A 16,037-nucleotide genomic window follows, 5' to 3' on the forward strand; every position below is an offset into this window, starting at 1 on the left:
AGCCTCTAACGCTGGTTTTCACGGCTACCGCCAAACTCCAAATCTAGGCCATAGTCAGGTGCATGATTACACAATTATATCAAACAGATGCTAATGATCATCAATTTAATATGTTGGTTAAAATGCAATCATTAAAGGGACACTAAACCCAATTTTTTTCTTTCAGGATTCAGAAAGAGAATACAAATTTAAACAACAATCCAATTTACTTCTATTATTTATTTTGCTTCATTTTTTAGATATCCTTAGTTGAAGAAAAAGCAATGCACATGGTTGAGCCAATCACATAAGGATTCTAAGTACAGCAACCAATCAGCAGCTACTGAGCCTATCTAGATATGCTTTTCAGCAAAGAATATCAAGAGAATAAAATAAATTAGATAATAGAAGTAAATTAGAAAGTTTTTTAAAATTGCATGCTCTTTCTATATCAAGAAAGAAAAAAATTGGGTTTCATGTCCCTTTAAATGGAACAGAAGAAGTTGTTTAGGAGGAATAAAATTGAGTAAGGTACAACCAAACTCTGCTAACAAGGTGACGTTGCTGAAGACAGTTTAATCAATCAATCAATCAATCAATCAATCAATCAGTTTGATCAAGAATTAAACACCATAGCAAGAATAAGCACAGCAACAAGACACAAGGTAGTTATACTGCATCAGCAAGGTCTCTCCCAGGCAGAAGTTTCAAGGCAGACAAGGGTTTCCAGATGTGCTGCCCAAGCTATTCTGAAGAAGCATAAAGAAAGAGGAAATGTTGAGGTCCGTAAATGCAGTGGTTGGCCAATGAAACTTAGTGTGAGAAATGAAAGACACATTATGCTTATTTCCCTTCAAAACTGGAAGATGCCCAGCAGTGCCATCAGCTCAGAAATGGCAGAAACAAATGGGACCAAAATAACCCATCTACTGTCTAGAAAAGTCTTGTCAGAAGGGGTCTTCATGAAAGACGTGGCCAAAAAGACCTGCTTCCGACATGGACACAAGACCAAGCAACTCAACAATGCACAAAAACACAGGAACTACGGTGCAGAAGAAATCGCAGCTCTAGCTCATAATTAAAAATTTTAATATTTGGCTGTAGCAGAAGGCAGTTTGCTGAAGGGCTGGAGAGCGGTATAAGAAAGAGTGTCTGCAGGCAACAGTGAAGCATGGTAGAGAGTTCTTACAAGTTTGGGGCTGCCTTTGTGCAAAGAGAGTTGGGGATTTGTCAGAATTAATGATCTCCTCAATGCGGAGATGTACAGGCAAATACTTATCCATCATGCAATACCATCAGGGAGGCATTTCATTGGCCCCAAATTTATTCTGCAACAGAGCAACAACCCCAAACATACTTTACAGCCAAAGTCATTAAGAACTGTCTTCAGCTTAAAGAAGAACAAGGAATCCTGGAGGTAATGGTATAGTCTCCACAGAGTACTGATCTCAATATCCTCTGGAATTACATTAAGAGGCAGAATCAACTGAGACTGGCTAAATCCACAGAAGAACTGTGGTTAGTTTTCCAAGATGTTTGGAACAACCTACCTGCCATGTTCCTTAAAAACCTGTGTGCAGTTCATTGTTATTAAGGCAATGGGTGGTCCTTAAAATGCTGTGGTGTGCAGTTTATTGTTATTAAGGCAAAGGGTGGTCATACCAAAAACTGATTTGATTTTTTTCCCTCTGTTCACTCAATTTGCATTTTGTTAATTTCACACCTGCCTAAAACTTCTCACAGTAATGTGTGTGTGTATATATATATATATATATATATATATATACGTCAAGGTCTCATCCAAAAACTTTTTTTCACAGTTGTTTGATTGTGAGCCTGCATTGTGTGTCTGTTTAGGGACCCAGGTTTTTGGAAGAGACCTTAACGAGGTACCTTGGTTTTTCCGATTTGGCCAGATGTGGTAACTAACTCTTCCATTGCTGCTTTTTATCTTAGTTGAGAGTTTGTAAGTGAGTGCTGGACTTTCTCTGTGAGCTATATTAATGTATTATTTTTTTTGTAATTTTCCCTGTTTGGGCCTTGCACCCAGGCCTGTCTGGGGTTAACTGCCTGTGACTCTGGTGACAGTGCAGCTTCCTGAGAGTGCTGTTTTGCACCCAGGGCTGTGCATGTTACAGGATCATAGGATGTGTACCCGGTCCGGCCTTAGAGTGCTGACCCCACCCGTGTTTTGTATATGTTTGGGGAGATTACATAAGCCTGTGCACCCTCCATTTTTTCACAGTTGTTTGATTGTGAGCCTGCATTGTGTGGCTGTTTAGGGTCCCAGGTTTTTGGAAGAAACCTTGACGAGGTACCTGGGCTTTTCCCATTTGGCCAGATGTGGTAACTAACTCTTCCATTGCTGCTTTTTATCTTAGTTGAGATCTTGTGAGTGAGTGCTGGACTTTCTCTGTGTGCTATATATACATACATATATACACACATCTACAGTACAATATATATATACATATATACACACACAGTATATATAGATATACACATGTGAATATATATATATATATATATATATATATTTTAAAATGATAAACATATTGGTTGCTAACACATTACTCTTTACTGAACAAATACTTTTAATGTAAATCAATTACCATATCATCCCTTGATTGAAGACCAATCCCAGCACATTACCGCTAATGTCAAATTCTGCATATGAGGGCTGTAAGATAATACATGTTCATTACTGTACAGTTCAATGAAGTTTACCATTTAGAAGACAAGCCATTAATCAGTAACAACCTAAAGGGACATCAAATGCACTTTCATTAATTTTATTTCTCTGCTCTTCACTTGTAATTTTTTAACGGTTCGTACCTTTTCTCCTTTATAATGCCTTAGAGAGAGGTTATTCTGAAATTTAAATTCCAGGCACCTATCTCTAATATTATTTAAGTAGAAATGGTCTAATATCTTATGAAAGATTTTGAGTACAATATATATAGAAAAAGGCGAGGGAGAAAATAGCACTTAGTGCTCATTGAATTGATGCATTGTAAGGTATGTACATTGTTTTTTTAGACATAATGCTATTCCACACTTAATAGACTACAGAGTAGTGTAAATATAACTTTTATATGCATTGGGAAATAAAAAATGAGTGTGACTCAATTTATTGCTATATTCGCTTTATTGCAGTGATCTAGAACCGAACTTGCAATATATCTGAGGTATGCCTGTATGTATATGCTTAAATACATATATATTTATGTGTTAATATGTGTATATAAACAAATAAACCCATAAATATATATGTGCAGTATATATTCATATACATATATATTTAACAATTGTTGCCCATGGCTGTGTGACTTACCCCTTTCTCTGTGCTAGGTTCTCATGCCTATGGAAGCGCGCTCTTGTGAGCGCAATGCTTCCGTACATTACACATAACTTGTAATACCAGTGCACGCAAATCGTGAAAGCGATATTTTGTGCTCCACTTGTAATCTAGCTCTTAATATGATTAATGCGTACTCTTACTTTATGGAAAATAAGCTAAAAGACTTACAAAGCCAGCCTCCAAGTCCCAACACCAGCAGTAGTTCATAAATCTGACAAAACAGGCACGGAGGAAGTCCCCAACTAGGATGGTGACATATGTAACAAGTATGTCCGACACAGTCAGCCTAACAAATTCCTGTAACAGAGTAAATACAAATCAGTTGTAGAAACAAACATCAAAATGTATAATGACTAAAGCTGGAAGAACTTCATTATTATCAATGATTTGAAGCATTTATACATGATAAAATAGTTTATAAATGCTTACAAATTGGGACAGGCAAGTAATTATCCATTTGGGTTCCAATACAAGAAGAAAAGCTATTAATGATTGTGCCTATTGCATTATGAATTAATTTACAGTGCCATCCTAGTGATATCCTTCATAAAATTATATATATATATATATATATATATATATACACACTGTATATATATATATATATATATATATATATACAGTATATATACATATATAAATATATTTATACGATGTTCAAATAACAAAGTATTGCAGTATGCAGCGATACCTTTTTTATTGGACTAACATAATATTTCAAAGACAAGCTTTCAAGAGTTTTCCTCCCTTCCTCAGGTCTGAAACAATACTGATTAGAAGAGAAACACAAATTAACAGCGATATATATTTTCTTACACGTTGCAAGAAAATGTATCTAATCCCTAATGGACTTAGAACCCACTTTCTACTACCCACGACTCACCATATGCTGAGAATCTCTGCAGACAGACTAGTGAGAAACTATGCAACAACCTAACTCACCAACTATATGGCAGAAAACAAAAATGACTCTGTTGTAAGCAGTCCTTATTTCAAGATCTTCAACAGGTTACATCCGAAACCAAAGCAATGGAAATAGAAATTGATTACTTCTACGAGAAACAACAACATTATCTCATCAGGAAAAAGAATAAGAAACTGGCTGGCCCCACACAGCACAAAGAAAGCCCTAATGAAAGATCAGCTGATTGCTCCATTGAAAACCAGCTTACTCCAACCAGAACTACCAATGACCCAAACCAAACTGAGCCTGCTAACTACCAAGAACCATTCACGGACAATACTGGGATTGTAAACCTCTCTAATCATCACCTTTCAATACCTGAAAAATCAGTCTTATCCAAGGGGCTAACATTCTGTCCTAACACAAATCCGGATCACATCCAGTTACATTCAGACTTGGAAGAATTTTTCAGAAGATTGAGACTTAAGGAATTCTTTTATGCCAAAAAAACACCACTCTTAACCAGGATAATAATGGTAGGAAAAAGAAAAAAGATTTTACACCGACAGCAGGACGTAACATCATATTGGACAGTTACATTGAAAGTTTTCACCTGAGAGTGGCATCCCTAGTTACCACACAAGAGAAAAAAATCACTTACAACCTCTCACATATGGAAAGAGATGCCTTGAAAAACTTGATGAATAATAATAACATCATCAACAACCCGGCGGACAAGGGTGGATCAGTAGTTATCATGAACACCCTGGACTACACTACAGAAGGTTACAGACAGTTGTCTGATGTAAACTACTACACAAAACTGGACAAGGACCCCACCAAGGAATATTCAGCTAAACTCACAAAAATTATCAAAACATTTCCTAAACACATACAGCAAGAATTAGAAAATCTGGTACCTTCCAATCCTCAGATGGGTACCTTCTACATGCTGCCCAAAATCCACAAGCCAGGAAACCCAGGACCCCCCCCATTATAACAGGTATGGGAACACTCACTGATCAAATATCTGGCCTAATAGAAAACATTCTTAAGCCTCTTGTTATTAAGACTGATAGCTTTATACAGGACACTACAGACTTCCTTAATAAACCTAACCAGATAAATGAACTACCTGGAAACACTATACTAGTTACTATGGATGTGGATCCCTTATGCAGCAACATCCCACATAAGGATGGTATTGAGGCCTGCAGTAAATTTCTCTCATCCCACCAACCAACACACACATATGATAGTACAACTATTGTCCAGCTTATAGAATTCATACTCACAGACAACTATTTCAGTTTTAACAACAATTACTAGCTAAAAATGACAGGGACAGCGATGGGCACAAAAAATGTCACCCCAATACGCTAATCTTTTCATGGCTGACCTAGAATACAGATTCTTATGTACTCAGCCCCACAAACCTTATACATATTATCGTTACATCAATGATATTTTCATAATATGGACAGAAGGAGAAGAAAGCCTTTTAGATTTCCACAAATCATTTAATTAATTTCACCCGTCAATAAACCTTAAAATGGACTTTTCAAATCATAGTGTGAATTTCTTGGACTGCACAATAACTGTCACCAATGGCATCCTTCATTCATCAATATACAGAAAACCCACAGACAGGTACAGCTACCTCCACAATTCCAGCTTCTATCCCAATCACACCAAACAAGGTATCATCTACAGTCAAGCTATCAGATATCACCGCATTTGCTCTGACACAAAAGACAGAGATCAGCACCTGAGTACACTGTCAGAGTCATTTAGGCAAAAGGGCTACAAGAAAAGGACAATATCTAAAAAAAAAATCAAATCTTCCCTAAAAACACCACGGGAAAGGCTCCTACAATACAAAGAAAAGGAAAACAAAACAAGAACCCCTCTATATAGTTATGGCCAAAAATATTTCATTTCTGTCAGATAAGGCACCACTTCCCAAGAAAATTGTTGCAATTACAAATGTTTAGGCATTCTCATGTTTATCTCTTTTGTTTGTATTGGTATGGCACAAAAAAGTGGAGAAAAAAAAGCCAAATCTGACACATTCCACCAAAACTTCAAAAATGGACTGGACAAAATTATTGGCACCCTCAATTTAATATTTGGTAGCATACACCTTGGAAAAAATAACTGAAATCAATCGCTTCCTGTAACCATCTATGAGTTTCTTACACCTCTCTACTGGAATTTTGGACCACTCTTCTTTTGCCAACTGCTCCAGGTCTCTCGGATTGGAAGGGTTCCTTTTCTCAACTGCTGTTTTGAGATCTCTCTACAGGTGCTCTATGGGATTGAGATCTGGACTCATTGCTGGCTAGTTCAGTACTCTCCAGAGATTTTTCTTAAACCATTTCTGGTTGCTTTTTAACATGTGCTTTGGGTCATTGTCCTGCTGTAAGACCCACAGCCTTTGATGGAGACCAACTTTCTGACACTGTGCCTTACATTGCACCACAGAATTATTTGGTTATCTTCAGATTTCATAATGCAATGCACACAGTCAAGACATCCAGTGCCTGAAGCAGCAAAGCAACCCCAAAACATCTGTGAAACTCCACCATGTTTGACTGTAGGGACAGTATTTTTTTTTCTTTAAAAGCCTCATTTCTTTTTCTGAAAACAGTAGAATGATGGGCTTTACCAAAAATCTGTAATTTTGTTTTGTCTGTCCACAGCACTTTCTCCCAAAAGGGATGCTATAGTAGGAGACCCAGGAGGACCCCACTGCTGACACAGAAACATAAAAAAGCCAGATTGGAGTTTTCCAAAACTTACCTGAGGAAGTCTCAGGTAAGTCCTCAGGTAAGTTTTGGCAAACTCCAATCTGGCTTTTTTATGTTTCTGTGTCAGCAGTGGGGTCCTCCTGGGTCTCATACCATAGCATCCCTTTTCATTCAGATGGTGACGTATAGTGCAAGCTGACACATTTGTACCCTGTGCCTGAAGGTCAGCTTGAATTTGTCTGGAAGTTGATCAAGGTTCTTTATCCACAATTCAAAAAATCCTTTGTTGCAATCTTTGATAAAATTTTCTCTTTCATCCACGTCCAGGGAGATTAGCTACAGTGCCATGGGCTGTAAACTTCTTGACAATGTCACGCACAGTAGACACAGGAACATTAAGATCCCTTGAGATGGACTTGTTACCTTGAGATTGTCCATGGGTTTCCGACATTTTTGTTCTCAAATCTGCAGACAATTATTTGCTGCTCTTTCTCTTCTCCATGCTCAGCATGGCACACAGAGACACACAACAGAAAGGTCGCGTCAATTTTTCACCATTTTAACTGGTTGCCAGTGTGATTTTACAGGAGCATCACAAACTTGGAATACAATTATTTCTTACAATTTTGAGAAGGTGCCAATAATTTTGTCCGGTCCAATTTTGGAGTTTTGTGTGGAATGTGTCAGATTTGGCTTTTTTCTCTCCACTTTTTTTGTGTCATACCAATACAAACAAAAGAAATAAACATGAGAATGCCTAAACATTTGTAATGGCAAAAATGTTCTGGGCAAAGTGGTGCATTATCTGACAGAAATGCAGGGGTGCCATTATTTTTGGCCATGACTGTATATATACACACACATACAGTACATATACATATTTAGACATGTATATGTATGTATCTCTATGTTAAATCCCTTTGCTGTCCTTTTTTTCTAATACACGAGACCTCATATTTTGAGCCCTTATAACTTTTTAATGCAATTTCTTTAAAAAAAATGTATTTGTGTTATTATGAGTGTAAATGTACTGTTAAATGTATTTTTGATGTTTTCTGTCCAACTTTGTTGTCAAGCTTAACAGTTAACCAAAGCTCTGAAGTCACATTATCCTGATGTGTGTTCAATTTAATTGGGCTGGTTAATTCGTAATACAGGGATTTTCTATCTTTTTATACAATAACAATTCAGGAGTAGACTGTTCCTTCAAGTCTTAGAGGTTGTGGCCATTTAACCAATATTCCAGCATAATTATTTTGGCATAAATTCTAAATACCTTTTCTTATTTTAAAGTCATGAAAAGAAAGGAGTAAGTTAAATGGAAGAAAAAGGAAAATATGATATCACAATTTTTAAAATGTATTTTCCTCAGATAAGCATTTGTTTGTGATAATTATTAACCAGGTTCTTACGACTCCGACATTGGTCTCCCAGCATGGTCCCCGCGGCACATCTGATGGGGGCAGTGGGGGAGGAGTAGCATTGCTTCCATTTATAACATAGGATGAGTTGTAGTAGTTATATAGGGTCCAATAAGTAATATTTTTTACTTTGTCCTCCTGGGCTAGCTACAGTAAAATAAGATAAAACAGTTGTAAATTAAATGCTGATCTCAATATTATATAGAGGTATCATATAAAATGTTATTATCTATGCATTCAAATACTTAAAGGGATATGAAACTCAAACATTTTATTTTGTGATTCAGATAGAACATACAATTTTTAAAAAGTTTCCAAGTTACTTATTTGATCTAATTTGCATTGTTCCCATGGTATTCCATGTTGAAGAGATACCTAGCTAGGTGTCTGAAGCACTACATGCCAGGAAATAGCGTTACCATCCAGTGATCTTACAAATGGATCTTGCAAAACTACTGCCATATAGTACTCCAGACAAGTGCACACTCCTGAGCTTATGCTTTTCAACAAAACATAACAAAAGAAGAAAAAAATTTGATAGTAGAAGTAAATTAGAAAGTTGTGTAAAATTGCATGCACTATCTGAATCATGAAATAAAACAATTTAGGTTTCCCTTTAAGTATTTTTGTTTTACTTGAATGGACACGAAACCAAAATTTTATTTCATGATTTAGATAGAGCATGCAATTTTAAACAACATTCCAATGTATTTCTATTATATAATTTGCAACATTTGCAACATTCTTTTGAAATCTTTTATTGAAGAAGCAGCAATGCATTACTGGGATTTTGCTAAACACATTTAGTGAGCCAGTGAAAAGAGGCATACTTCAGCATGCACCAATCACCAGCTAGCACCCAGTAATGCATTACTGCACCTGGGCCTACCTAGGTATGCTTTTCAACAAAAGGATTTCAAGAAAAATAAGATAATAGAATTACATTGGAGAGTTGTTTTAAATTGAATGCTCTATCTGATTTATGAAAGTTTAATATTTATGTTATTATTCCTTTAATATATGGCTAATTGCTATTCATAATTTCTTACATTTAAATAAGAAACATATAATGATCTTAATGGGGCTTAAAGGGACACACCACTCAATGCATAGCAAAAATACTCTGAAACGCACATTCATTATTTATGTAATTGTGGCAAAATTGTTCTATCAAATAATGATTACAAACAACAAAGTATTAAATATATAGGCCAATAAAACATGGGAATCTGCATAATGGAATTAAAGAAAATCCAAATTAACTACCAGTATGCACCAGAATTTAAATCTGGGTACCTTATTGTTTTTTTCCCTCACATAAAAGGGACCAGTGGTTGAGAAATAATAAGAAAAATCAAAAGTAATCAGTAAATAGCAAACAAAGATACATGAAGCAGACGTAAGATGAGTGTTATTGTGACTAGTGTCAGAAAATCCTCTGTAACCAGCCATTAGGGGGCGGTATTATTTAGTGACATAGAAATACAATTCTTTCACTAAAAAATAGAGATGGATTTACAAGAGTAAAAATGGATCTTCTATAAAAATTCTCTTTTCAATTGTTTTTAATAAGGTTTCCAATTCTGCCACTAGATAAAGATTTAATATATATATATATATACAGTGGATATTAAAAGTATACACACCCCTATTAAAATGTCAGGTTTCTGTGATGTAAAAAAATGAGACAAAGATAAATCATTTCAGAACTTTTTCCCCCTTTAATGTGACCTATAAACTGTACAACTCAATTAAAAAACAAACTGAAATCTTTTAGGTAAAGGGAAATAAAAAATAAAATAATATGGTTGCATAAGTGTGAACACCCTTAAACTAATACTTTATTGAAGCACCTTTTGATTTTATTACAGCACTCAGTCTTTTTAGGTATGAGTTTTTCAGCATGGCACATCTTGACTTGGCAAGATTTGCCCACTCTTCTTTGCAAAAACACTCCAAATCTGTCAGATTGCAAGGGCATCTCCTGTGCACAGCCCTCTTCAGATCACCCCACAGATTTTGAATTAGATTCGGGTCTGGGCTCTGGCTGGGCCATCCCAAAACTTTAATCTTCTTCTGGTGAAGCCATTCCTTTGTTGATTTGGATGTATGCTTTGGGTCGTTGTCATGCTGAAAGATGAAGTTCCTCTTCATGTTCAGCTTTCTAGCAGAAGCCTGAAGGTTTTGTGCCAATATTGTCTGGTATTTGGAACTATTCATTATTCCCTCTACCTTGACTAAGGCCCCAGTTCCAGCTGAAGAAAAACAGCCCCAAAGCATGATGCTGACACCACCATGCTTCACTGTGGGTATGGTGTTCTTTTGGTGATATGCAGTGTTGTTTTTGCGCCAAACATATCTTTTGGAATTATGGCCATAAAGTTCAACTTTGGTTTCATCAGACCAGAACACCTTTTGCAACATGCTTTTGGGAAACTTCAGATGTGTTTTTGCAAAATTTAGCCAGGCTTGGATGGGTTTTTTTGTAAGAAAAGGCTTCCGTCTTGCCACTCTACCCCATAGCCCAGACATATGAAGCATACGGGCGATTGTTGTCACATGTACCACACAGCCAGTACTTGCCAGATATTCCTGCAGCTACTCTTGGCAGCCTCCCAGACCAGTTTTCTTCTTGTCTTTTCATCAATTTTGGAGGGACATCCAGTTCTTGGTAATATCACTGTTGCACCATATTTTCTTCACTTGATGATAACTGTCTTCACTGTGTTCCATTGTATATCTAATGCCTTGGAAATTCTTTTGTACCCTTCTCCTGACTGATACCTTTTAACAATGAGATCCCTCTGATGCTTTAGAAGCTCTCTGCGGACCATGGCTTTTGCTGTAGGATGCGACTAACAAAATCTCAGGAAAGACCAACTAGAGCGGCTAAACTTTATTTGGGGTTAATCAGAGACACTTTAAATGATGGCAGGTGTGTACTGACTCCTATTTAACATGATTTTAAATGTGATTGCTTAATTCTGAACACAGCTACATCCCCAGTTATAAAAGGGTGTTCACACTTATGCAACCATATTATTTTAGTTTTTTATTTTTATTTCCCTTTACCTAAAAGATTTCAGTTTGTTTTTCAATTGAGTTGTACAGTTTAAAGGTCACATTAAAGGTGGAAAAAGTTCTGAAATGATCTATCTTTGTATCATTTTTTTACATCACAGAAACCTGACATTTTAACAGGGGTGAGTAGACTTTTTATATCCACTGTATATATATATATATATATAGATAGATGTTCATATAAGATTTTTAGGCACAGCTTTTTTTTATTGTTACCTTCTCATTGACATCATCCATCAAGGCAAGTAAAAACGTATATAGATTGCCAAGAAAAAGAGCAAAGATCCTCCCCAGCTGCCACTTCAGTGCCACACGGGGGTGGTAATCTTCCAAATTTGCAATTGTTTCAAACAGTGGTGGACAAAACATTCCCAGCAAGGACATGACAATCTCAACCTGAAAAATGAACAGCCAGTGCAGTTTTAAATATATATACATATATAGTCTGAATTAAATTTGTGTTCCCATCTACTTCCAGTTAAAGGGATAGGAAACTCCACATTTTTCTTTCATGATTCAGTCAGAACATAGAAAATGTGCTTCATTCTTTTGTTATCCTTTGCTGAAGGAACAGCATTGCACTACTGGCAGCTAGCTGAACACATCTAGTTAGCCAATCACAAGAGACAAATGTGTGCAGGCACCAATCAGCAGCTAGCTCCCACTAGTGTAGGATACAGTATGTGCATATTATTTTGGATAACAAAATAACAAAGCACATTTGAACATAGAAGTACATTTAAAAGTGTCATAAAATAAAATGCTCTATCTGAATCATGAAAGTTTCATTTTGACTTTCCTATATCTTTAAAATGCATTTAACCATTTTTATCCCAGAGAATTAATTTCCATACCACAATTCTTTTTTTTGTTAGAGAGATAAACATATACATTTATAATATGCTTCAATTTTTTTAAGTCCAAATAAAATAATACAAACAGTACATACAAATTAAACAAAGAAAAATAAGAAACTCCAGAAATTACATATGAAATCACAAAGTTAAAAATAAAGAACACTTTCATATAATTTATCATATTAGCCTTGATCCTCCCACCTGAAACGAATGATAAAACAATCACATTAATACAAAATAAATGATAAACAAGCATCCCAGATATTTCTACGTGAAAAAAATCTTAAATATATTAGACACATAGGAGAAAAAAATATGAAGACTCCTTATTACGAGTGGAGCGGTGTTCAAATTACTGCAAGGGCCCCGTTGAGTGCAAAAGTGCAATACCATTACAAGTTGAAAGTAAATGCGATCAGGGCATAATTTAAGAATATTTTTTTTTTAGGATAGGTATTTTAGATTAGGTTTTTTTAGATTAGGATTTTTTAAAGATAGGTTCGGGTGCTGAACCCAAAATGGGCCAGCTACTAAGCTTACATTCCTGCTTTTCAAATAAAGATAACAAGAAAACAAAGACAAATTAATAATAGGAGTAAATTAGAAAGTTGCCTAAAATTACATGCTCTATCGGAATCGTGAAAGAAAAAAAATTAGGTTTCATATCCTTTTAACCAATGTAAAACTTGTCCCAAAAATTGTAATATTTTTTGGTAAAACCAAAGATAATGTAAGAAAATTCTATACAACTATTTGATATTGAATTCTTCCATTTGGCTAATCTCAAAGGTGATATTTAGAGCCCAATGAACTAAAGGTCTCTATGCTTGTGAGATTATTAAAGAATGCTCCCCAGTACTTCCCTGGTGAAAAAAAACAGAGTGTCTCGCTAAGGGACGTATACTGCATTTTCGTTTGGGGAGGAGATTACATTACAAAGGTGCTCAATAAAATAAATATTTTACAAATTTTACAAAATGAATAATTGAACCATTCACACAAAAATGTAAGCAGGATAAAAAATGTATTTCTAAGGTGTTTCAAAATGTTTCACGTTAACGTAAATTACACAGGAATAAATCATATGAAATACGCAGTAAATCGTAATTTAAGTACACTGGATATGCAAAAAGAAATTCACACTTCTAAGTACAAAATACAAAGTGTAATTTTTTTCAACATATCGTAAAATGGGCTGAACATGAGCATTCTATGGGTGCGTATGAAACTGTTTCTCTAATCCCAGCATTTTTCTGTAGTTTTTCGCACTACAGATCGCAAACTAAACTTGCAAACTAAAAGGTGGCAAGTTTTTCTCAAAGCCCTCAAAATACTTATAACCCTAATAGAAAAACACATGCATATGAAAATATAGGTGATTCTAAGATGCTATACGCAGAAAGGATTTTTAAAGTGTGCCCCCTGCTCACTGCTAAATTATCCCTTTGCAGCAAGCTCCATTATTTTCAATAAGAGACATCTCGACACTCGCAGGGACTGCCCGATTTGTGAATATCAGAAGCCAATGAAATTTTTGGATTGTAATTAAGCGAGTAGAAGTACTTTTAGTTGTTATAAGAGGGAAACCCCAAAGAGTTCCATAATCTAGTACATTCATTAAGACCGTTTTCTTCCCCCACATTTATAAGAGCCTTGTATTGGTTAAGGTTTTGGTTTGTTAACTGTTATTTATTTTTTTATATGAAAAAACTGAGAAATCTCACAAACCTGGGGATAGATTCTTCTAATATTATTAATATAATAGCAAACCTGTAAATATGGAAAAGAACTGTCAAAAATTATATTGAATATGAATTTCCTCAAAAGAGAATAATTTTCTTCAGGTAAAATCCATAAAACAGTTAATGGCTATATCCCAATTAGTAAAAACTTAAAGGACCACTCAATGCAGTGGAATTGCATAATTAACAAGTGCACAATACAAAGACAAGACAATAACACCTAGGGCTCGATCCGATATAAATCGTCGCCCGCAAAAGCCGGTGACGCCAAAATTTGCACGGGTTTGGTATCCTATATACGGCGTAACCTAGAAGTTACGCCCGTATATTTCTGCCGTCGCCCGTAGTATTTTGGGCCATAGGCAGGCATACCAAACCAGCGCAGTTTGGTATCCAATATACAGAGTAAGGACTTACGTGGCGAAAATGGAGAAATCTTACTCCATTTTCACCTCGCCACAAAAAGCAGCCGTAAGAAGCCTTACGCTGACTATTGGAGCCCCGTAACTACCTAAACTACATGCAAAATAAAACCTAACACCTAATGCATGCGCAATGTCTATCTACCTGTCAACCACAATCCCCTGCCGCAATCCCTAATAAAGTATTTAACCCCTAAACCGCCGCTCCCGGACCCCGCCGCCATCTACATAAACTAACCCCCTACTGTGAGCCCCTAAAACTGCCACCATCTAACTGATCTATCCCCTAATGTGAACCCCTAAAACCGCCGCCATCTACCTTATCTATCCCCTAATGTGAACCCCTTACACCGCCGTCATCTACCTTATCTATCCCCTAATCTGACCCCTTACACCGCCGCCACCTATATAAAAATTATTAACCCCTAATCTAATCCCCCTATACCGCCGCCAGCTATATTAATATTATTAACCCCTAATCTAATATCCCTAAAGTAATAAGCTCTTTTACCAGCCCTTAAAAGGGCCTTTTGCGGGTTTTGCCCCAAAGTAAACAGCTCTTTTGCCCTATAACCTGCCCTCCCTACACCGCCTCCACCTATATTAATAGTATTAACACCTAATGTAAGCCCCTTACACCGCCATCTATATTAAAATTATTAACCCCTAATTTAATCTACCTACCCCGCCGCCAGCTATATTATCTATATTAACCCTAAGTATATTATAGTTAATATAGTTATTACATTATATATATTAACTATCTTAACCCTAATTATATTACTGTTAATACAGGGAGTGCAGAATTATTAGGCAAATGAGTATTTTGACCACATCATCCTCTTTATGCATGTTGTCTTACTCCAAGCTGTATAGGCTCGAAAGCCTACTACCAATTAAGCATATTAGGTGATGTGCATCTCTGTAATGAGAAGGGGTGTGGTCTAATGACATCAACACCCTATATCAGGTGTGCATAATAATTAGGCAACTTCCTTTCCTTTGGCAAAATGGGTCAAAAGAATGACTTGACAGGCTCAGAAAAGTCAAAAATAGTGAGATATCTTGCAGATGGATGCAGCACTCTTAAAATTGCAAAGCTTCTGAAGCGTGATCATCGAACAATCAAGCGTTTCATTCAAAATAGTCAACAGGGTCGCAAGAAGCGTGTGGAAAAACCAAGGCACAAAATAACTGCCCATGAACTGAGAAAAGTCAAGCGTGCAGCTGCCAAGATGCCACTTGCCACCATTTTGGCCATATTTCAGAGCTGCAACATCACTGGAGTGCCCAAAAGCACAAGGTGTGCAATACTCAGAGACATGGCCAAGGTAAGAAAGGCTGAAAGACGACCACCACTGAACAAGACACACAAGCTGAAACGTCAAGACTGGGCCAAGAAATATCTCAAGACTGATTTTTCCAAGGTTTTATGGACTGATGAAATGAGAGTGAGTCTTGATGGGCCAGATGGATGGGCCCGTGGCTGGATTGGTAAAGGGCAGAGAGCTCCAGTCCGA

The 16,037-nt window shown here is 36.4% G+C and overlaps 1 protein-coding gene across 1 annotated transcript in view; it reads right to left on the reverse strand.

Annotated features, from left to right (window-relative positions):
- Positions 1 to 16,037, reverse strand: part of TMC2 (transmembrane channel like 2) — a 212,269-nt gene that overhangs the window by 57,880 nt on the left and 138,352 nt on the right. The window contains exons 10-13 of the mRNA XM_053715757.1: positions 11,713 to 11,892; positions 8,407 to 8,562; positions 3,509 to 3,637; positions 2,592 to 2,659 (exon numbers count right to left, since the gene is read on the reverse strand). Of these exons, the coding sequence (XP_053571732.1) occupies positions 2,592 to 2,659; positions 3,509 to 3,637; positions 8,407 to 8,562; positions 11,713 to 11,892 (533 nt within the window). The remainder of the gene's footprint in view (positions 1 to 2,591; positions 2,660 to 3,508; positions 3,638 to 8,406; positions 8,563 to 11,712; positions 11,893 to 16,037) is intronic.

This window comes from Bombina bombina, chromosome 5, assembly GCF_027579735.1.
Source record: "Bombina bombina isolate aBomBom1 chromosome 5, aBomBom1.pri, whole genome shotgun sequence".
Taxonomy (NCBI): domain Eukaryota; kingdom Metazoa; phylum Chordata; class Amphibia; order Anura; family Bombinatoridae; genus Bombina; species Bombina bombina.